Source organism: Gymnodraco acuticeps, unplaced genomic scaffold, assembly GCF_902827175.1.
Source record: "Gymnodraco acuticeps unplaced genomic scaffold, fGymAcu1.1, whole genome shotgun sequence".
In the NCBI taxonomy this organism is placed as follows: domain Eukaryota; kingdom Metazoa; phylum Chordata; class Actinopteri; order Perciformes; family Bathydraconidae; genus Gymnodraco; species Gymnodraco acuticeps.
In genome coordinates, this window is record NW_022990165.1 from 869,847 (window position 1) to 893,132 (window position 23,286).

At 40.4% G+C, this 23,286-nt stretch overlaps 1 protein-coding gene across 1 annotated transcript in view; it reads right to left on the minus strand.

The window, feature by feature from the left end:
- Positions 1 to 23,286, minus strand: part of acsf2 (acyl-CoA synthetase family member 2) — a 50,027-nt gene that overhangs the window by 21,346 nt on the left and 5,395 nt on the right. The window contains exons 2-8 of the mRNA XM_034217526.1: positions 19,843 to 20,038; positions 16,703 to 16,831; positions 15,875 to 15,928; positions 15,670 to 15,788; positions 12,956 to 13,118; positions 12,054 to 12,149; positions 10,971 to 11,122 (exon numbers count right to left, since the gene is read on the minus strand). Of these exons, the coding sequence (XP_034073417.1) occupies positions 10,971 to 11,122; positions 12,054 to 12,149; positions 12,956 to 13,118; positions 15,670 to 15,788; positions 15,875 to 15,928; positions 16,703 to 16,831; positions 19,843 to 20,038 (909 nt within the window). The remainder of the gene's footprint in view (positions 1 to 10,970; positions 11,123 to 12,053; positions 12,150 to 12,955; positions 13,119 to 15,669; positions 15,789 to 15,874; positions 15,929 to 16,702; positions 16,832 to 19,842; positions 20,039 to 23,286) is intronic.

The window sequence follows — 23,286 nt, forward strand, 5'->3', positions numbered from 1 at the left end:
CATACAGAGCAGTGTACCTTACTCTAGCAGGGATGCAAACTCATCAGGTATGAAAAAGGTGACAAGGATCCGATCCCCGACCCCACAGAATATCGGCTTTAAAATGAGGAATAACAGAGGATGTTAGCCGTCAGAACAACTAAAGCAGTTAATAATAACAGAAACGTTAAAGAGTCACATCTAATAGAAATATATAAAAGCATTTATTTTAATTGTGTAGTAGTCAGTTTATCATTTTGGCAGCATTGTTGAGCATTTTGAAAATGTATTTTCATGCCTCTGTTCAAGGCTTAGTCTGGCTTATCTGTATAGCCAGTGGTGTAAAGTAACTAAATTCATCAACTCAACAAGTACTACTTGGGTACAATTTTGAGATACTTCAATGTTTTGCTACTTTGTTCTTCTTCTCCTCTATAGTTCAGAGGTACATGCAGTACTCGAGTTGAGGGGGGATGGCATCCCCCCTGAAATAAAAACGGTCAAAATCATCCCCCTTCTAAAACTGCCATCCCCCCTTTCCATCCCTTATGTAATTGTATCAATGAACGTGGCACTGGTATTGCTGCTATTTCAACATTAATTGTGCGCATTTTTAGTAAAATACTGTGAGCGAGGGAGCATGCACACACGCAATGACATTTTTACCAAGTCATTGACGCTATACTATGCGAGTGCCCTAGAGGGCGCTAGAGCGCCGTGATGCGCCTGTTTGATCGATGCCAGAAGCGCAGGTAACGGTCATCACAATGGCCAAGCAACTAGGATGACAACGCGATCTGTGGGACTTTATATTTAAAAATACTAAAAATAACATTTCAGGCAAGTCAAGAGTCAGTAATCTTAGTCATTACTCATTACTTTAGTCACCAAAGGTGGAATCTATGGACATAAGCAGCAATAACAACTTAGTTTGGAGTTTAGCTACGTTTTTCTCTCGTGTTAGCTAGCTGGTAAGACTCAAAACTGTTGATGAAATGATACCACCAGCACCAGAAGAGCTGAAACCCCTCCTTCAAGCAGTGAACACTCATCTCCACAGCTGAGTGTGAACGTGGGTTTAGTCAGATGAACATTTTAACCACAACTAGAAGCTCCCTAGAGGTAAAAAGCATGTCAGGTTGCTTTTCATCAAGTGTGTTGGCCCTCCACTGAACAAGTTCAGACCAGAGGTATATGTCAAGACTTGGCTTCAAAACCAAAAAACATGATTATTAAAATCTTTGGAAACTTTTATGAGATGGGGGAGAGTGGAGTAGGCAGCCATTGACAACATTGGTCCTATTTTGTATTATCTGTATAATCTTTTAATATATTTTCATATTTCGTAAACAATTTCAATTTGCACTTAATGCCCTGTTCCTAAAAAAATTCATGAAGAATTTACATAATGATTTAATTAATTACAAATGTAACCCTTTAGATACCAGTTTTGATCGTATACCAGTAACTGCTTTTTTGAAAAAATACACTATAATTCAATATTCTAAAAACTATTTTGACTTTATTATTAGTATAATCAGTTGATCCATCTGAATAATAAACGAGGGACTGTGTACCTACAAGATTTGTACCATATACTTCATTATAACCACATTTTTGTATTCCCTTCCACCCCTTTAAATTAAAGTGAAAAAATATTTTGCCCTAATTGTCCTCTGCATTTTACCCTAAATGTTATTCTACTCTAATTCTGAGGTGCCTTGGTCAAGAGCAATGAAAGGAGTATCTGAACATCCATAACATGCATGTTGTTTTAGGAGTATACTAATTATCTTTATGCTGGTAGGTCTCCCACCCTCGGCGGGTTATCAGCACAAATTATGTCCCCATATGATAAAATCCACCATCCCCCCTGATTTTTTTGTACAACTTGAGTACTGGGTACATGGTGTACTTTTCCTCCACTACAGTTCAGAGGTACATGGTGTACTTTGACTCCACTACATGTATTTAATCCCTTTAGTTACTCTATGTGGATGAATGATGTGAAATATAACCAAGTGTTAAATCAGACTTTAGTTCCACCTGGAGTAAATTCACAAGCCACCCTGCAGTATACAAAGTCATTCAAACTAGCTGCACCTTTACCAGCTTTGAGAACACTTTAATGATCAATCATTATAAAAACATATCATATATATTATTCTGAAATGGACCAATCTGCACAATGACTACTTTTACTGTCGCTACTTTCACTATATTTTGATGATAATACTTTTATACTTTCACTTGAGGAACATTTTAAATGCAGGACTTTTACTGTAACAGAGTATTCCTACACTCTGGTACTTCTACTTTAACTCAAGTACAAGATCTGAGTACTTCTACTTTTACTCAAGTACAAGACCAGTAGGCTACTTCTACTTTTACTCAAGTACAAGATCTTAGTACTTCTACTTACTCTAGTACAAGATATGTGTGCTTCTACTTTTACTCAAGTACAAGATCTGAGTACTTCTACTTTTACTCTAGTACAAGATCTGAGTGCTTCTACTTTTACTCAAGTACAATATCTATACTTATACCACCTCTGTTTATAGCCTATGAAAAAAACTATTAGAAAACGAAGGCTAAAGCTAACGTTAGCAGATAGTGACAATGTATGCTAGTTAGCTAGCTCAACGATTCATTAAATAGTATTGCGACAGAAAAACTTTTCAGTGCACATCACGCTCTGCCGCTCCGACAGGGAGCTCTGCTCTGAACACCTGAACGGCCCGTTCTAACAGCTGTTCACCAGCGGTTCACCAGCGGTCCAGTCTGTGCCACAGTGACTCCGAACCACACAGTTAATATTAACGAACGCACCCGTAGGTAATGTAGCTGCTGAAGCTAGACCCTCATCGCGGAGCAGCAGAGCCTTATAATACATCCATGAGCAGAGCCGACAGGCAGGAAGACTCGAGCACACAGCTCGCGCTTCATTATAATATATAAAAAAAGAACACCATGCGTGTATGATGGCACATAACAGCTCGCGGCCGCAGATTACTCCGGGTCCCAGACCCCCCCCATACCCCAAAAATATTTTTATTGCAGATCTACATGAATCACACAAACGACCTATTTTGGATTCAAAACGGCGAATTTCGCCGAAAGGTGACAAGTTTGCATCCCTGTCTAGGACCTAACATTCACACACATTCACACACCGTTGGCCATGCCATCGGGAACAACTCGGGGTTAAGTAACTTGCCCAAGGATACATTGACATGTTGACTGTATGGGCTGGGATCGAACCCGCAACCTTCTGGTTGATAGACGACCACACTCCCTCGCAGCCACAGTCGCCCCCATGATTTGTTCCTTTCTAATTTATTTCAACTTGCTATAAAAACATCATGCTTTATTTTAATATAACATAAAATATGTTAGCCTTATTACTCCCCCAGTAGTGGAAATGTGCCATGATATAGCAGCGAAGAAGAGTAATCAATCAGTTAAAAAAGGCTAACAGCAATATATAAAATAACAAAGAAAAGAAAAAAACTAAAAATCTGAGAAAGGTCGACGGATGAAATGGTTCGATTATTGCAAATAGGACATACTGATATTGCATAGTTTGGTATACATGTTAAGTCACATCAAAGTGAAAGTAAAGAGAGTCAGTGTGTGAGAACAGAACACCCTTATCTTTCGTGTTTGATTTAGGTCAAAGGCAAAGTTTGACAATTTGGGAAAAAACGCTTGTATGCCAAGAGTTATATAAGGAGATCGATACTCCTCTCATACCTTTACCCTAAATTAGAAGCTCCATCCAGCAGCTGGTGAGCTTAGCACTAACACAGCTGGACAAATACTGAGTGCTTACACAAGGGCTCATGGTATATTCTTCCTATATTACTCTTTCAGGCCGATCTTAACAGTGTTGTGTTAGAGTTTATTGAAGGATAAATGTGTTTTCATAATGTATTCTCATAAATGTGTTAATGGAGGAACAGAGAACAGTCTGTTCAAATGGCACACATACACACACACACAGATTCACATGACTGAGAGTCACAAGATTCACACTAACAAATAAGGCGTTGGTCAACACCACATGATTGTCATGTTACTGTATTGTTGAAATAAAAAGAATGCACTGAGAGAAGGCGAGCAGAGTTGGTTAAGGAGTGGACATTGCATGTCACTCGCCGATTCTCCTTGCAGCAAGTAAACTTGAAACTCGAGTACTGTTATCTCTGTTCACTGGATTTTGGTTATTGAACCGAGCTGGGGTTTTACCCTTACAAAGTAATATAGATACCCCACATTAATTGGTCCTTCGAGCCGGATTCCAACACATCGTGACGGGAAGGAGGAAGGAAAAGACACGCCGCAGTCTGTCGACAGCCGGGATCATCAGCCGACCCCGAGAAAGACCCGGGACGCAGAATTCGTGGCCGGGCCGGTGCTTATATGTCCAACCTCCCTCATCCTATGCACGATTGACGGAATCCAACCGGACCAGTGACCACAGATAACGGGTAAGATAAAACGTTGATATACACAGTTACTCCGCCATTAAGGAGGTTGATAAAACGTTGATAGAGAAAGGCTACTCCGCCTAGAAGGAGGATCAACGTGCCTTTGGGTACACTTATGAGTGATTGAGTGAAAGCGGTGTGTAAAAGTGTCACCAGTGGAATCAGCGCACAGAGTGGAAACCTAACGGTGATAACACAAACTCTGTGGTCTGTTGAAGTACACGCAGTGCTTGAATTGGAATGAAAAAGGTGCCAGTACTCTAAAATCAGCAACTTTTTCAAGTCAATTTTATATATACAGCCCACAAACAAGAATTTGGCTACTATAATGCTGGTGGGTTTGTCTCTTTACTACTGTATATTTTAGAAAGGTTCACTGTACTTAACATTTTTTATGATAGGCAGCGGATATGGCTAAAGCTCAGTAAGGTCAATATTAACTGAAAATATAGCAATCAAAGTCTAGATCTTCTGCTGAAGACACATGAAGCAGAGACCTTTCAGGTGAGAGCCCCTCTGGTGGTGTTCAACATTAATGACAAGGAAACAAAGCTCTGGTCAGAAGCATTTTTTATAAAAAGCTTTAACAAAATTAAGTATTTCTGTACATTTTGAATACAATCTAACTTTCCAACTCAGAAAACGAAAAACGAAAAAGTGCCAAAAGTCTTCTCACATGGCTGAGCTGCTTTGCAATATACTTCACCACTGAAGAATACAAATATGTATAAAGTAAACTATGATGCAATCTAACTTTCCAACTCAGAAAAATGATAAAGAGCATGAACAAAGAACATGTAAAAACAAATGCAAAATTTGCACAATCTAAAATGAGAAACTGTAACTGCAAGTAACAAAGTCTGAGCCATGGTAAAGAGTTACATTGAACACCAAGCTGATCAGATAACTCCCTGGTTGGTCTGAAGTCCTTCTATCTCCAGGATCTGTACAAATCGGCACATTATGCCAAAAGTCTTCTCACTGGGTGAGCTGCTTTGCAATATACTTCACATTGTTAGAAAAGGCTCCAGAAGGCCTTGGGGACATCAGTATCAGGGGCTGGAGCTGGACAGGCTCTTTCATCAGCACTTCTCCTTCCCTTTGCCAGCCAGGACCTCACATACTGTTCCGGATTGAACTGTCCTAGTGATGGTCCATTACATTTAATGAAAACCAGGCTGGACAGTCGGCTGACAGAGAGAGCATTCCTTTTTGCAGTAAGGATATCGTTCATGCAGCTGAATGCCCGCTCACACTCACTAGTGGAGACAGCGATGGTTCGGACTGCTTTCAGTAGAGGCTCCATGGCAGCAGGTGTACGGGATGCCCTGGTTTCCTTGTATTCGCGAAAGCCCTGAACAGTCTCTCTTCTGTCCACTTTCAGCACTTCGCACAAACGTAGCACCTCTACGTCCCCATACTGTACGTCTAACTCCTCTTCAGGCCAACTTCCAGGATGGATAACTTTCATGTCCTGGATTAGCTGATTGTCCCCGGGCCTCCCGGCCATGTAATGGGATTTCTCTTGTGCTGACATGAGAGGAGGTTGTGGAAGTCATTCTGTGTCTCAGATTCTCTACCATACTGCGGAAAAACTGACCTGCATGAATCTGTACAAGCCTGCCATTCTCACGCAGGGCAACACCCTTGAAGGACTTCTCAGCTAGAGCTGTATGAACTGTAGTCATGTGTGGGCCAGGCATGGTGACCATGGATTCAAAAACTCGTATTTCTCGAGTTAAGAGCCTATCTGCTGTAGGCAGTGTCATCTCTCTTTTTTGGAGTTGCCGAGAGAGGTCGCTGAGCTCTGTGAGCGCATCGTACATCAGTCCCAGATTGCTGACAAACGTTGCAGATGTGAGCACATCATCCAGGCCCTTGTACTTTGCTCTGTCTCTGGAATCCCTGCTCGTGTCGTTTGCAGCATTTGTGAAGTGATCATGAAGCACTCGGTAGTTTTCCCAGACTGCTCTGACGCTCCTTTCACTTGAAGCCACCCAGCGGATGGACAAAACACGCCCTATCACCAGGAGACGCTGTCCGACTGCTTGCGCACACTGCGCTAACTGCCTCTGATTTTTGGGGGAGGCATGGAACAAGGAATAGAGTTTGTCAAAAAAGATCTGGAAATGATTGAGCCCTGAGACCTCCTTGACCACATCCCCAACTGCCAGCTCTAGACGATGATTGGAGCAGTGCCACACAAACAGGCTTGGGAATTTACTACACAACTGGGTAGCAACGCCTGTTCTCTTCCCTAGCATGACTGAAGCCCCATCACATGCAAAAGAAACGAAACACTGACCTAAAAAGTCCTCGTTAAAATCTCTTCCAAGACACTCCATTAACGCCTTTGTGATGTCATCAGCCGTTGTTCCATCCAACTCGATCAGCTCCCAAAAAAACGTTTCGGGCTCAGCATCAGCTAATGCTGAGCGTAGACACACAACAAGCACCGTTTTACCACTAATAGTGGTAGATTCATCGACCAAAACACAGAGTTTTCTTTGGTTTTCTGTAATGTCTTTTGCCATTTTTTTCTTCAGCTCATGAGCTATGTGGTCGATGATTTCGCCACAGGTTTTATTGGAGTGCAAAACCCTGCCCACGTTCAGCCCATTCAGTTTCTGTACATTCAAATCAATTGGCATGTCTGTGAATGGCCGGCTATGTTTGCCAATTTTATATGCCGTTCGAAAAACTCTGATAGTGGTGTCTAATTCAGATGTATGCATAGACTTGCACTTGATGTTGAATAGTTTCACGTGAAGCAGATGTAAGGATGTCAGCAGCTTTTACATGGGCTTGTGATTCTTTATGTTCTTTGATTTTTTTTCTCAGGCTAGCTTGTTGTTTGCCCTTGTCAACACCGAAATGAGACACTGCACACTCACCCCATTCAGTTGACAGTTTCAGTCCTTGTCCAGTGTGTATTCCCAAAGATTTGACATCTCTGCATATCCGACATCCTAGCTTCTTATCTTTAAGAAGGAGCCATGCATTGGTCTTGCAAAAATATTGCACCTGGTCCGTTGTCCAGCAGTCAGGTGCATCGCTTTGCCCGGTGTTGGTGGTGGCAGTTGCGCCAGCAGCAGCTAACGTTAGAGGCTCTGGAGGAGGCGGCGGAGTTAGTGCTAATGCTAATGCACTAGAACTTGGAGCAGGAGGATCAACCAAAGAAAGCTCCCCATCAGACACAATTTCCAACACAGGCACAGCATTCTCTGTATTTGAAGTTTCTTCCGGCGACAACCGCTGTCTTTTTGCACTTTTATTAATCCACGCTAACATTTTAGAAATGCTAATTTGTGACGTGACTTGCTTTCCTTCTCTCGGGGGCGTGCCTGCTCTGTTCTATCACTCTACATAGCCACCCACTGGGTGGGAGTTGCACTGCATAAACACAACACACGTGCATCTAGGTATGTAAATTGTAAAGCATTACAACATGGTTTTACTAACAGTTTTCAGTATGTTGTTACTTCGGCATTATTATTATTATTATTTTGAAACGTGTATTACTATTACATCACGGTCAAATAGGTTAATTTTGACATAGTCGTTTCCACCACAGTATTTACATGGAGAAGATAAGCCCCGCCCCCTCTCCAGCACGTTCTGTTTGAATGACAGGAGTAAACAGCTGACAGCCGCTGTGAAACTCCAGCGTCCACACAGCAGCGTGCGTTGACGTTTGGAGGTGGGCGTATCTGAAGCTTGGGGATTTTTTGCGAGCAACGCGACCAACAACCAATCACATGAATCTCCCGCCCCCGACATACAAAGCAATAGCAATGTTAAAACGAAGTAAACTGGATATAAAATCCCCAAACAGGCGAAAACCTACCAGTTTCATCCACTGTCTCTGCCACCTCCCTCCATGCCTCGCTCCTCCGGTTTGTATCCCGGTAGATGAACAGAGACTGATCATACAGCACCGGGTGATTCACTACCGCTATAATGAATTTTCCCTCCATTTTTTTGAATATGAGGAAATGACCTGCGTAGTCTCTCCCAGCATACACGCGGTTTGATTGGCTAGTGCTTGTAATGGCAGATTTGCATAAACGGGATTTCATTGGCTGACGCCTCCGTCGAGGCGTCAAAAGTTGAACATTGCTCAACTTTTGACGCCAGCTACGCCAGCGACGCTCCACGTCGCTTCCCAAAATGCAGTTCGGCTAAAAGTGACGTCACCCCATTCAAAGTGAATGGGCAGAAGCGTTGGAAGCTTCAACACACGCCGCTGTGTGGACGGGCCGTAAGACAATTGAGTGAGGAATCCTCAACAAAAGAAGAAGTCCATCGAGAGAAAAAATGGTCACTACTCAACGATGTTGCAACAGACAGATAACGGTGACTATATGACACAGACCCCTCTCAGAAGGACGAATATACTCACCTAACCTCCAATGTGTAAGACTTATAAAGCTAGGTTACTGTCTGTCATATGACGAATGGTTCGAAAATGTCAAAAACAAGTGAAATAATTCTGAAAGTAATAAAGACATTGTAACCAGCTAGTAATTATGAAAAACAGGAGGGAATGTTAGAGTTTATTGAAGGATAAATGTGTTTTCATAATGTATTCTCATAAATGTGTTAATGGAGGAACAGAGAACAGTCTGTTCAAATGGCACACATACACACACACACAGATTCACATGACTGAGAGTCACAAGATTCACACTAACAAATAAGGCGTTGGTCAACACCACATGATTGTCATGTTACTGTATTGTTGAAATAAAAAGAATGCACTGAGAGAAGGCGAGCAGAGTTGGTTAAGGAGTGGACATTGCATGTCACTCGCCGATTCTCCTTGCAGCAAGTAAACTTGAAACTCGAGTACTGTTATCTCTGTTCACTGGGTTTGGTATATTTAAACCGAGCTGGGGTTTTACCCTTACAAAGTAATATAGATACCTCACAGGCTGCCTTAAATAAAAGTCCAGTTTGACAACCATTCATTAGATCAACCTCACACTTGGCGAGTGTATAGCTAAGGGAGGTTAGTATTCAAATCTACTGGACATTTCTTTGTGCTTTATGTACACAGTGTGTGGTGTATTAAGAGGGGGCCTAACTGTTACACCACCAAACGGCATGCTTTCTGATATACCCTACAGTACATTCCATCACAGATGAAGAACGAAAGCGCGGATATCAAAAAAGGGACATATTCATCAGTAATTCATTTGACAACCGATGTTAAAGTAAACTGGCATGAAGCATTTACAGTAGCATGTATTGATATGTCTGGTACTCAACATGCCTTTGCAATGAAATATAATAAGCCTGTCACAAGCAGAATAAATGGACAGGATTTAAGGAAGTCCGTTTTGAATCATCGTTTGGCCTTTTGGCCATCACGATTTTTGGAACCAGAAGCTGCACCGCTGTAGAGTACAGAACAGCCAAATGCTAAACAAGACATTTCCACTTAACCAAAATGTTACAATTAACTTTCATTAAGTGAAAACTAACTGTTAATTGGTAAAGTTCTAAGATGCAAACAAGAAGAGCGCCTCTTCCTTACAAATCAGGCCGTTAGCAACATGCTAATCACAAAGGTAAGATCATTTTTAAAAATAAAAATCTAACTTTTGTATGCTACAAGTAGAGTCACACCTACTGGCCGTTACAAGGAAGGCAGGTTCAAGGCACTTCATCTTTGGGTTCACTTTTCAGACTTTGAGTTTGCAGCTGAGCCATATTTCAGCACATTTCTGTGAAGGGTCCATCAGCTCATGGTTGTGTTTATATGTTCTCCTGTGAGTGAGAGCGTGGGGAGGGGCTCCTTATTTTTCATCTAAAGTAACAGACAGAGAATCAGCACTTTTGAAACAGGGCTGAAACAGAGGGGATTATGGGATGCTACAATTATCTGTTTGGTATTTGGAGCCAAACACTTCAGAGACATGTTTTGTATATATCTGAGACCTGTAATATATTGATGAACAATAGTATAATAGGGGACCTTTAAAGCTAGAGTTTGCCTACAAGTGATTCTTGTTGATTCTCTTCTCTTTGTACATGACTAAAAAACATGTGATATCTGATCTCCCTCAGGAAATGTTCCATCTGTTAAGAAGATCCGACACTAATGCATACCAGACTCAGCAGACGTGACCTCAAGCTGGAACAAACACAAGCTACAGTAAAGCATATTTCTCCAGCCCTCTAACCTTTCAGCATACAGCTTTCCAGATATTTGATTTTCTTTCAAATCAAAAAATATATATGCAGATTATTTTCAGAGCACAACTGCTTGCACTTTGCGGTTGGATAATTCCTAAATGTAAGCCAAAGAAGTCTGAAAACCGGTTCTCACAGCAGTTTTGAGAAAGAAAGGGGATTATTTTAAGCACATGAAATCCTTTGTCACAGGCAGTAACAGGATATTAAAGATCAAACAGCTTTCTGTCCTACTAATTTCATATAATCCTTTTTAAGACTCCAGAATACATTAATGGACCTGGCACGGATTGCTGACATTACCTTTCACTCTCCATAGCTGCTAAATTGGCCTTTCCATCGTACCCAGCGGAGGGAAAGACCAGGGAGACGCCATGGACGGCCATACAGAGCCCCCCCCCCACAGAGCCGAAGCAGTGGTACAGAGGCACAGGCAGACAGATCCGGGTGTGAGGCTGAGGGACAATATCAGGAGGCAGAAGGGACATAATTAGGGAGGCAATTTAAAAAGAAGGAGGATGATGCATCATAATGTATTTATAAACTACCACCCTGTTTGCTTGCTTGCAAAAGTATGTTTCTCCTTTATTATTTTAGACAAAAGTACACTGTCAAATGTCCATCCACAGTTTGGGGAAGTCCCCTTTCCTGTTTCAACATAACTATGCACGTGTGCACTTTCCGATATGTTTTTCAAGGGTCTTCTGAAAGAACTTAAATGGGATTGTAACAGCATATATGTTTTCTTAATAACAACAGGTCCAGTTCATTGGTCAAAATCACACTTTTTTATTCATTTAAACAGCTGGTAACCGTTTTTAGAAAGCATTAATCAAACAGGGGAAATTATTCCTTTTTTGCGGCCTTTACCTAAAAATGGCAGACAAAAATATAAGAAAAATGTAAGTAAAGAATCCTGCTGATGAAATATATGAAGATTAATGAGTCTCTGTGAATGGTTTTTAATACAATATTTTTTTTTTTAAAAGACTTCCTTATTTTCACCTAATTTCTTTCTATTTAATTTGTTAGATTAAATGTATTAGTATAAAGGATGATGCTAATCAAATTCGGTATTTCCTTGTTGTTTACAGCAGGACATTGTGTGTGTGGCTTATTGATGCCTTATTTATATTTTTTGGACAATAGTGAAGCTATCCATACAGACAAGGAAATGTATCCAGTTTTGATACACACGCAATACTTGTAACTATACACACATTTAGTGATGGTTGTGGTCCTGTTATGGATATGGATGTTCAATCCAGAACTCCATCTATACCCTGCTATCATACTTCAAACCCCCTTCTGTTGCCTTCCAATATGCTCACTGATCAGAAGGTCTTAATTAAACTCTAAGATGATATATTGTGTGTAAAGACTCACCCTCCAGGTGTATCCCACTCTCTTTCCAAAGGTATAGGCATTGTTGACGATGTTGTGATGAGACAGCGTGGCTCCCTTTGGAGCTCCAGTTGTGCCCTGGTAACAGACATAATTACGGAAATAAATGAAAACCATAAAGCCATAAAAAAGGTCTGATACTGTCCTTCAAGATGACTGATAAGCTTCTTGATTTCTCTATGAACATGGTGGAGCCTACCTTCAGTCAATGACAAATTGTATCTAAAGTGTGTTATTTTGTATTCTTAATAGCGTCACTTGATAGTTTGATCATTAGTATGACAAGTATATCACTTTGACCTTTGTCCTAATAGAAATAATAACATTAAAGTAAAACCTTGCACACTGTAAAAGACTTGTGTTGCAAATTGTGGCCCTATATGCATTTCTATTTTATTAAGATAACATTTCAGCCCTCAGGCCTTCTTTAGGTCAAAAATCATTATCTTGTAGAAGGCCTGAGGTCCGAAATGTCACCTGAATAAGTAGTACTGTGGAAAACCTTTTTTCTTACTTTTATGTGTACTTTTATGTGTAACATGTCCAAAATGTGATCACAGTGCAACTTTTGTCAGTGTGCAAGCATTATATATCATGTCAAGGGTTAAAATATTCCCTGTTCAGTCTATATAAAGTTAGATCCAGTGTGCGCTTTTTCCCAGGAGATTCTGCCAGAAAGAAAGGAAACCTGGCATGTGTTCAACATGTTTCAGCATGCACTGACCCCAATGGGGCTCTTTGAATTTCTTTAAAAAGGTAAAGAATGCAGGAAAATGCTGAAAACAATGTATACAGCGAGGAGGGGCTAACTTAAAAACAGCAAATGACTACATACTTGCTACATACTATTGCTTTAAGGGCAGCAGGAGTTATGCAACCATTACCGAGGTGAACTGGATGTTTATGGGGTCGTCAAAGGACAGCTTCCTCTGCAGATCCTGGAGCTGCTGCATGTACTGGCTGCTGCCAGCCTGCATCACGTCCTCCAGGAGAAGCATACCTGGCTGCCGACTATCCACAACGATCACAGAGCGGAGGTCTGGGAGTCTGAGGGGCACATACAGACAACATCTGGGTCAATGCTTTACATGACATGTCACTTGTTAGGCGCTTTTATCCAAAGCGACTTACACACTCAATAGGCAAGGCAAGTTTATTTATATAGCACCTTTCAACACAAGGCAATTCAAGGTGCTTTACAAAAATGAAAGACATTCAGACGAAGGCATTTAAAAACAGTAAAAGATAATAAAAGAAACATTAAAAGAAAAAATACATGAATAAAAAGTACATGAATAAAAAGTTACAGTGCAGTTTAAGATATGAATAGTTCAAACAGAAGTTCCACTTTACTGATGAACACAACAGCTCAGTTTCAATTAAAAGCAGCAACAAAAAGATAAGTCTTCAGCCTGGATTTAAAAGTAGTCAGAGTTGCAGCGGACCTGCAGGTTTCTGGGAGTTTGTTCCAGATATTTGGAGCATAATAACTGAACGTTGCTTCTCCATGTTTAGTTCGGACTCTGGGGACAGAAAGCTGACCAGTCCCTGAAGACCTGAGAGATCTGGATGGTTCATAATTTAGCAGGAGGTCAGAAATGTATTTTGGGCCTAAACCATATAAAGCTTTATAAACCAGCAGCAGTATTTTTGAAATCTATTCTTTGACACACAGGAAGCCAGTGTAAAGACTTCAGAACAGGAGTGATGTGATCCACTTTCTTAGTGTTAGTGAGGACTCGAGCAGCGGCGTTCTGAATTAGCTGCAGCTTTCTAATAGATTTTTTAGTGAGACCTGTGAAGACACCATTGCAGTAGTCGAGTCTACTGAAGATAAAAGCATGGACAAGTTTTTCCAAATCCTGCTGTGACATTAGTCTTTTCATCCTAGATATATTCTTTAGGTGATAGTAGGCTGATTTAGTAACAGTTTTAATGTGACTGTTGAAACTCAGGTCAGAGTCCATGACTACACCTAGATTTCTGGCTTTATCTGTTGTTTTGAACATTGCAGGCTGAAGCGCAGTGCTAACTTTTATATGTTCTGCCTTGGCTCCAAAGACCATTACCTCAGTTTTGTCTTTGTTTAATTGGAGAAAGTTCTGACACATCCAGTCATTAATTTGTTCAATGCACTTACTCAGTGTTTTAACTGGAGAATAGTCTCCTGGTGAAATGGTTATGTAAATGTGTGTGTCATCTGCATAGCTATGGTAACTTATTTTGTTGTTTTTCATTATCTGAGCCAGTGGTAGCATGTAGATGTTAAAGAGAAGAGGCCCCAAGATGGAGCCTTGAGGAACCCCACATGTCATATTTGTCAACTCAGATTTGTATTTACCTATAGAAACAAAGTTGTTTCTGTCCTTTAAGTAGGATTCAAACCAATTCAGAACAAAGAAATGTAGAACAATACTGTGGGCAATCCCCACAGGAGCAATTTGGGGTGAAGTGTCTTGCCCAGGGACACAACGACATGCTGACTGCAGTGGAGTTTGAACCTGTGCTCCCTTGATCCGAACACCAATGCTCTATCCACTGCGCCACAAGCCCCTTTAAAACTGAAGTGCTCCAAGGTACACAGCAATATTCAACTTTGACTGTCTGTCTGCAATAGTAGCATGTTACTGATCAATCCGTGATTCCTGTATAGCCTAACTAATATTTCTGTAAATGTAGAACCAGGCTACATGCCCTCACACACTGAGGGCGGAGTTCAAATCACCACTAGCATGGCATATTTCCTCGAAGACATTTTTTACATACCACCAATAATATCAAAGGCACTGTCTAGACCAGAATTTAAAGCAGCAACATTTCTTTGAGGGAACAGAGAGTCAGGCAGCCCAATTTGAGAGCTATCGTAGCGTATCTTCTGTCAGACTATTAAGACTGTTCCATAAGAGAGGAAAGGTGTCCAGCCCTCATGAGACACATGTCTAAAGCCCTGTTCACACGTGGCATTATACGTCTCTGCGGCCAGCTCTATTTAGACATTTGACGGCACTCAAGAGGCAGCGAGAATGCATTGATAATTGATTATTTGGCGCATGTTTTTGGTAGTGTGTATACGGGATTGAGTCCTGGGCAACTTTGAAGGACTGCTTGTGCAGGAAACAACTTCTTAAATAATATTGAACAAACTGTGGGAAGTAAATTAGCAACTAAAATAAAATGCTTAAGATCTGACAGTATCTCTGAAGAATCTTTAAACAACACTCACATGATTTAGCAAAAAAACAGAATTGAAGTTAAGCAAGATAACTAAGTAATTAATATTAGAAACGTATTTTTGGCGATTTATTATTTAGTTATTTGATAACTATTTACATTCATGTTGCGAATTAGCCTTAGGATTTTTGGGATGTCCAGTCAAAATTGTAACCAAATCCAGTGAAAAATAGACAATTATTTGTGGCCTGGAATACCCAGAGTTCCAAAATGTAATAAATGCATAACGGAAAGTGCTATAAGATTTTGCGAGGTCACATGAATTATTATAGAAGTTTTCACATGATTTCTTTCCAGATAATCCATAACTTGCAGGGAGTTCTTAGTGAGTGTACATGTTGGTACTGGTGAGCCCCAGCAGCTGTACCTGGCGCTCCTGATGTCTCCTGGGGTGGACGTCTCGATCTCTGGACATATCTGTCTCAGCATGTCACAGTACTTCTGAATCCTGAACTCCGTAGGGCACACGATAGCTTTACACCCAACCTGTGGAGAGAGCAGCACATGATTCACTTTAATGTGAAACAGTCTCTGCGTGTCATAACAATAAAATGTATGTAAAAGTCGCCCACCTTCTGCAGTGCAAACTCCACTTCCTGCAGCTGGTACGCTGGGTTCACAGACACCTGTCGGGGGGGAAACCATTAACAGTCGCTCATGATGGCAGAAAATGAAGGTTTAGAGATTAAAATGGACCACAGCCAAAACTATGACAATGTTAAGAACATATGTACCACCACTTAGATGCGAATATTCCAGATCAACGTGTAACATGTAATATTAATAAGGGAACACTTTTCCACTGCTTATGGGACTGCCCAAATATCAAAACATTCTGGAAAGAAGAAAACTCTGTATTCTTGGTGATTCTAAATCTTAATAACACCACATAATAAAATGACTGTTTAAAAAAAACCTTTCTCATTGTCTTGCCTTGGAGAAATTGACCTATGCTATAAAGGGAAATCCTGATGCCTTCTATAAAATATGAGAACATCCTTACAGTTTTTGGAAAGGAACTAGTTACGACCTGGTCAATTAGTAGGCAATATATGATTGTGATATAGCTTCCTGTCTACCAGCTTTGTAACAAGGTCCACTTACATTATTTGTAATCATTAATCATTAACAATAATGTAATAATCCTCATTTGTGAATCAACTAGTGATTGTTTGTGGCAGCAGGACAGTTTATGTTGAGTTCAACCAAAATGAACTACAGTGTGTGTGATCATGTTAATGATGTTTTTTAAACTGTTTATGGACAAAAAAGAGCTCCAAGGCCCAGAGATAGAAGCCATAAAATCCTCCTGACAGCATTAACAAAGAGTAAGGTCACCGTCTCTCTAATATTGTTTATGCCTTCCTGTTAATGCACTATGCTGTATAGCCTTGACCCACCAATATAATGCCAGCTCTGGCTGTGGCGAACTGGAACAGGATCCATTCGTAAGTGTTGGGACCCCACATGCCGAGCCGGTCTCCTTTCTGCAGCCCAAGAGCCAGCAGCCCGGCTGCAGCCTGATCCACCTACAGAGGTAGACAACAACATAATCAGGTTAAACGTGTTCCCAAACATTTTTTGTGTAGGAACTGTAGAGTTATATTTGTATTTATTCATGTTAGCAAACTATGGATAAGCTTAAAATGAGAATAATTTGGGTAAAACTGTGAGCTGCATTTGGGGCCTGTTGACATGTGTTTTTGAGGACAAAGGAAGATGGGGGAAGGTGAGAGCATGTCCTGATTTGCATTCAACTTAGAACGAGCTACAGTGGTTGTGCTATTAAGAGAGGTCTCTTGGGTTTCTCTGGTGCTTATCAACAGTAGCAGTTAAGTGAATACTGTTCAAACAATACCTGTGTTTGTGTTTTATATTGATTTCTCTGTTTTATCCTTTCATAAATGTAAGGACTACAAATGGCTATAAACATTCTGGGCTGGTTGGAGTAAACAGGGTTTTATTGCTCTGTGGGGGAGGTGTAGGTATGCAGGCCTTGAGACCTTTTGTTGGAAAGTGAGCCTGTTTGGTTTCCTGCTGCGTTTCCTGCTGCGTTGCGTCTCCCAATGAGATGACCTGAAAAGATGACCAGCTGACCTAACACCAAACCCCTCCTTCTTACTCTGGTATATATCCGGTGGATCCCTGGCGTTCGGCCTCTTCTTCACATGCTGCCCTCGGGTGAAAGTAGCTCTGCAGTATGCGGACTAGGGCAGGAGTAAGCCGGCATTACTCCTTAAGCATTACAATATAACTGTAATATATCATGTTGTATTGTAATGATTGTATTGCATTGTCATATTGCCATTAAAGTAGATTATTGTTAACGGTTACTTTGTAGATATGGATTCCTTCCTGTATTATAACCAGCTTCATAGGAACGCGCGGAGATTTGAAAAGCGGACCAGTTATCCCTCCAAATCTCTAACAGAACGCTTCCTGGTCTAGAATAGTTTTTGATACTGATACTGTATTTATTTTTTTATACTTGTACTGCGGCAGTGTTTGTATTTAGGTCAAACAAGACGATGCCATGACAAGAGAAGCTTCTGGTGTCTTTCTACCGCTGCTCCATAGAGAGTGTGCTGGCATATTGCCTTCAGAGGGTCATCAACACAGCCCAGAAGGTCATCGGCTGCTCACTGCCTTCTCTGGAGGAACTCTTCAGCCAACGTTGCCTCAACAGAGCAGGCAAAATAATTGCAGACTCTTCACACCCTGGACACTTCCTGTTTGCTCTTCTGCCCTCCGGTAGACGCTACAGGTCAATTCAATCGAGGACAAACCGACTGAAAAACAGTTTCTACCCCAGAGCCATACGAGAACTGAACACTGTCAAACACTGAACTAGCACACACACAGTTACAACTTGCAACTGCATTACTTTTTAATAGTTTTATTAATTTATTAACTGATCGACATCAGAGATGCCAAATATCATCCCTGTATTTTTATATTGTAAACTGTATTTAAATAATGTGCGGGCATGTATGCATGTTGGTATGGATGTGTGAGCATATGTTTATGTGTGTATATGTTTATATAGATATATTTATTCGTTTTATGTGGAAATGCACTGCGAGGATTGCTTTTTTAAATTTCGTTGTACCTGGTGCGATGACAATAAAGGAATTCTATTCTATTCTTCTATTCTATTCTAATAAAGGTGTTTTAAGTGTGAAGAGTGACTTAGAGTTGTACCATGTTTGTTGACTTGAATTGATAAAGAAAGCATGTCACTTTGAGAAAACACATGCAGCGATGCAAGTCCATCAAATAAAGATACACATTCTCAAGGGCGCTTTATTCATAAGGCTTTGGATTCCTTTGATACAATTCTTTGATGCATCATGTCACCAGTAAACTACAATTGATCCCGTATTTCAAAAAAATACGAATTTTCTCTTAAAGTTCATTGTAGTTTAAAAATGCATTAAAGGTGGAACTTACCTACCCCACCTTTAATGTTTAGGCATAAACACGTTTTTTTTTAATGAATTAACAGCAGAGATGTTTCATGAAAGCTGCATTCTGATTATTATATTCCTGTTCTCTTTTTGCAAGATTAACAGTATCACTTTTTAAGGTCACTGGGTGAAACTATACAGGACTGAACTGGCAGGTTATCTTGTTTCAGGTTGCTTCAACAACCTCCACCAATAGGAATCCACTATGTCAACTGAGCGCTGACACTCAGGGTGAAATCATTCCATACATTCTTGCAACTGCTCAAAGTGTAACTCCTTTGTAAGTGAAGTGATGTATGAAGGCGCCTTGGAGCATATCAATAAGTTAACTAAACCCAGTTGGCATGGTTGTGATGATTTAAAATTTGATTAACCATTTAGTGGTTAATTGTATCTGCTAATTACTCATTGATGCATGGAAAGGCCTGCTTCCAGCTTCAATTGAGAGAGGGGAACATGTTTGTACAGTTAGTAAAATTAGGTTAAAGGTTACTTTACAAATGTTTAACTGTAGATTGTAATCACAAGCATTTTGCAATTACCTTTATACTGACTCTTTTCACTGGAGTTCAGGTGCTAACATGTTATTGGTCTAGAGTGAATTCTGTGGAATAGTTTGAGAAGGTGAAGCTATCCCCATAACTATCTATCACTTTTTACGAGTTGTACAATAATACCATGATGGTGTAAACATTAACATTGAGAACAATGGCTGGGTGAACAAGTTTCTTAAAAAGGCACTCGGAAGTGGATAGCATCTACATCTTAAAGAGGTAGGCAATTATTTTAGAAGATTTTTTAGTTTTTTCCATGTACATTGGGGCAAATCTGCTTGTTGTAAGACATCCCAATGCAGTCTGCAGTTGTTATAATGAGCCATAGTCAGAAGGGCTGCAGAATAAGAAAATAAAATGGGGTGACATTGATGAACACAGGACTTCCATGTTTGGATTCAAGCACCAAGTGTAGGGTTCTGGGCCTTTTCTAAAAACAAGCATTGCAAACAGGGCCACAATGTATTTGTTTCTTGGCATTCCAACATCCAACCTACAATTTGAGAAGAAAAAACTCACATCCTTCTGAAGCTGTGCGAAGGTTTTGCGGACTCCATCTTGCAGGAAGGCCACGGCCTCTCGGTCAGGGAAGCGCTCCACCGTCCTCAGCAGGGAGTCTCCTACCGTGGAGTGGAGCAGAGAGGTGGTGGTCGTGCCGTGGGCATAGCTGGTGATGAGAGACGGGATGATGGGCGGGGACTCCACATGGATGCCACTGCAGGGAAACACAATATATTTTTAGACACATGTTTTCTTAGTCGTCCATGTCAGTACGTAACGGACAAAACAAGACATTTGAATAGATTCAGAACAATTTCAATATTTTCTGATATTGTACAGACTAAACAACCAATCTATTAATTAAAAAATTATAATCGGCAGATTAGTCGATCATGAAGATAATAGTTTGCACAAATTAAATGTCTTTTATCTTTCTCTAACTAAACGAAGAAAACTGAAAAAGTGTTGTTTGGGTCAAAAATGTAATAAATTGGATCCTCCCATTAGGTATATTTATGGGTAATTAATAAACGTCTTCGTCTTGATTATGATGTTGATTAAGTACTGTATTATTAAAACTGTTCAAGACTTAATCAAAGAAAATGTGTATTTATTGTCAGGATGCTAAAACTGAACAACTTCATTGTTGAAACCCTCGTCAACTCAGCAACCTCCATTTCATCTCCTCTATAAACTCATTTACAGGGGCTATCGTCAGCTGTTATAACGTTTAGTGACATAATGGTTTGTTGACCTGATAAGGGAGAAGTCAAATGATAAAGTTTTCCGTGTGGGTTCAACCGGACTGTCAGCCCACCTTTCACACAGAAACACAATGACCCACAGGTTTCCGTGCAAAAGAACAACCTATTGAATATTTGTGAATAAATGATGAGAAATGAATAGCTCTTTAGGTTATAACAGGGCTGCACTGACTTGTAGTGTTAAAATGAAGGTATTTTTTGCATATCCAGATTTCCATTTGATTATTTTCTATTCTGTTAATTGCCATACACAATGTTAGCTAATCACAGTTGGTCGTAACAGTGAAAAAACTCACAAACGTATAACGTGAATTACGGCAGTGCCTTTTGTAAAGGGTCACGTGTTAAATAAAGGTTGTTAACCTCAAGTTCCTTACTCAATGGGTTTGATGTTTTAGGGTCATTATAACAATAAAGTAATAGAAGCTTTATGGGAGTGGCTATATACAGGACCGTCCTGTACACAACGCCAAATGACTATATACAGGACCGTCCTGTACACAACCCTCTGAAATGGCTATATACAGGACGGTCCTGCACAGAAGCCCTGAAATGGCTATGTACAGGACGGTCCTGTATATAGCCATTTCGGAGCTTGTATACAGGACGGTCCTGTATATAGCCATTTCAGAGACCTTATATACAGGACGGTCCTGTATTTTTATTTTGTATTTATTATTTAATTATTATTATAAAAAAATGTATTCACCCATTGAGAATATCCAAGAATTCAAAGTGAAATTCAAGTGAACAAATGTCAAGTTTAATTAATGTTGTATGTGCTTTGTCCTCTGAACCGAACTCATTTACGGTAAAAACTGATTGTTGGTTCCGGCCATATATACAGTCTATGGTTCCGGCGCGCGCCATAATAACGTGAGAGAGGCAGAGCGCTGCCTGCAAAATAAATGATGGCTCAAAGTTCACTAATGAACTTTGTTTTTTTTTTTAAAAAGCCAGACTCCAAGAAGAGCCCCCACTGCCCTCATCTAGCAGCGATCTATCCGATCATTTTCTGATAACGATGAAATAGCCCCGCCTCCCTCTCCCCACCTCTCCTGCTGCTGGGCTGTCAGAAGAAAACAAATGTTAACGGAAACTCTGCCGCACGGTTCCCTCGTCCCTTGGAAGAGGCGGAGAGGTGGGTGTTTTTCCATCTGCTGGTGGACTACCGGAGAGATATACACAGGGTTGGGTTGTAACGGAATACATGTAACGGCGTTACGTAAACAGAATACAAAAATCAAGTGTATTCAGCTGGCGTTACATTTGAAAAACGAGTAATCTGATTACAGTTACTTTCGTAAACCTGAAGTGAATACATTTTGGAATACTTAATGGAATTATTGGTGGAAAAGTTTCCTCACAAAATGCAATATTCATTACCGGCAGAACTGTGTGCACGGCGCTGCAGCATGTCTGTGAGCGAGAGAGATGCAGCCTGTCTGTGAGGCCCCGCCCCCGCACGCAGATGAGAGAGAGAGATCTCTTTTAAAATATATTGAAAGTTAGAAACGGAGATGGTTAGATAAAATGTGCAAGATAACGTTTATGTAGCATTTCTTTATTGTCGAAATGATGACATTTATAACGGGATCAAATCAAAGTGAATGGCCTGCTGCTGCTGAATGCATGGGGCAAGTGACTAGAAAAAGTTGTAAAAGTTATTACATCGTTTCAGATAATAAATAATAATGATAATTCATTCTATTTAGGGGCGCCTCTCAAAGCACCGAAGGACACCTTCATAACATATTCTAACGAAAGGTTTTAAGACAGTACAAAGAATGCAGTCCGGGTGATGTGTTTTACGTGTGGTGCAGATGAGAGAGCTGTCCAGAATGACACCAAGATGTTGTGTTTGTGCTCTTGATAAGCCATTAAAACAGTAAAATACGTGTCTCCTGTTCCCCAAAACATACCCATCTGTTATGGAAAAAGAAAGTATTCCAAAAGTATTCTAAAAGTAATCTGCCACCGGTACCGGCGGGGATTGTTGTTAGCTTCTGATGCGCAGAAGAAAAATCTGGCCCACCCTATTTTTTACAGGCCCACCCTAAAGTACATTTCCGCTACTGACCTGCACAACAGGAAATAGAAACAATGTAAGAATTTGTATTTTGCATTTAGTCTCCACCACATGCTGGTGCTTCTTTAAACTCCCCCCCTTCCTCCCACGTTGTTTTCATCCCCCATTATTTGTACTACTGCTTATTATTTATAACATACCAAATAAATAGAAGAGGAATGTATGTGTATACAATGTTGTGTCAAGATTGTGCAAAGCATTTATGAGTAGGTCATCATTTTGTAGATTTGACTTGTGACAATCATGATTTTTCAAAGCACATTTTTTTACATAATCATAAAAAAAGAGAACGTTTATGAAGGAATACATGGTTTATAAAACACAAGAGGAAAGTGTCATTGGATTAGAAATCTTTCTCGCTTGAGCAGCCACAAAGAGCTTTCAAGTTAAAGAGCCTGTGACAGCATCCCAACAACTGTTGTGCAATGAAATATTGGGCTACTAGTCATCTCGAACCGTCAGTTTAAAAAAGATGGTGCGATACCGTTCCGATAAATATCAATAATTTCGAACATCGCGGGGAAATTCCTTCAACTCATTTTGAAGTTTTGGGGGAAGCTGGAAGTGACGTCAATGCGGGAACGCTTCACTGTGCAGCGAGAGAGCCAA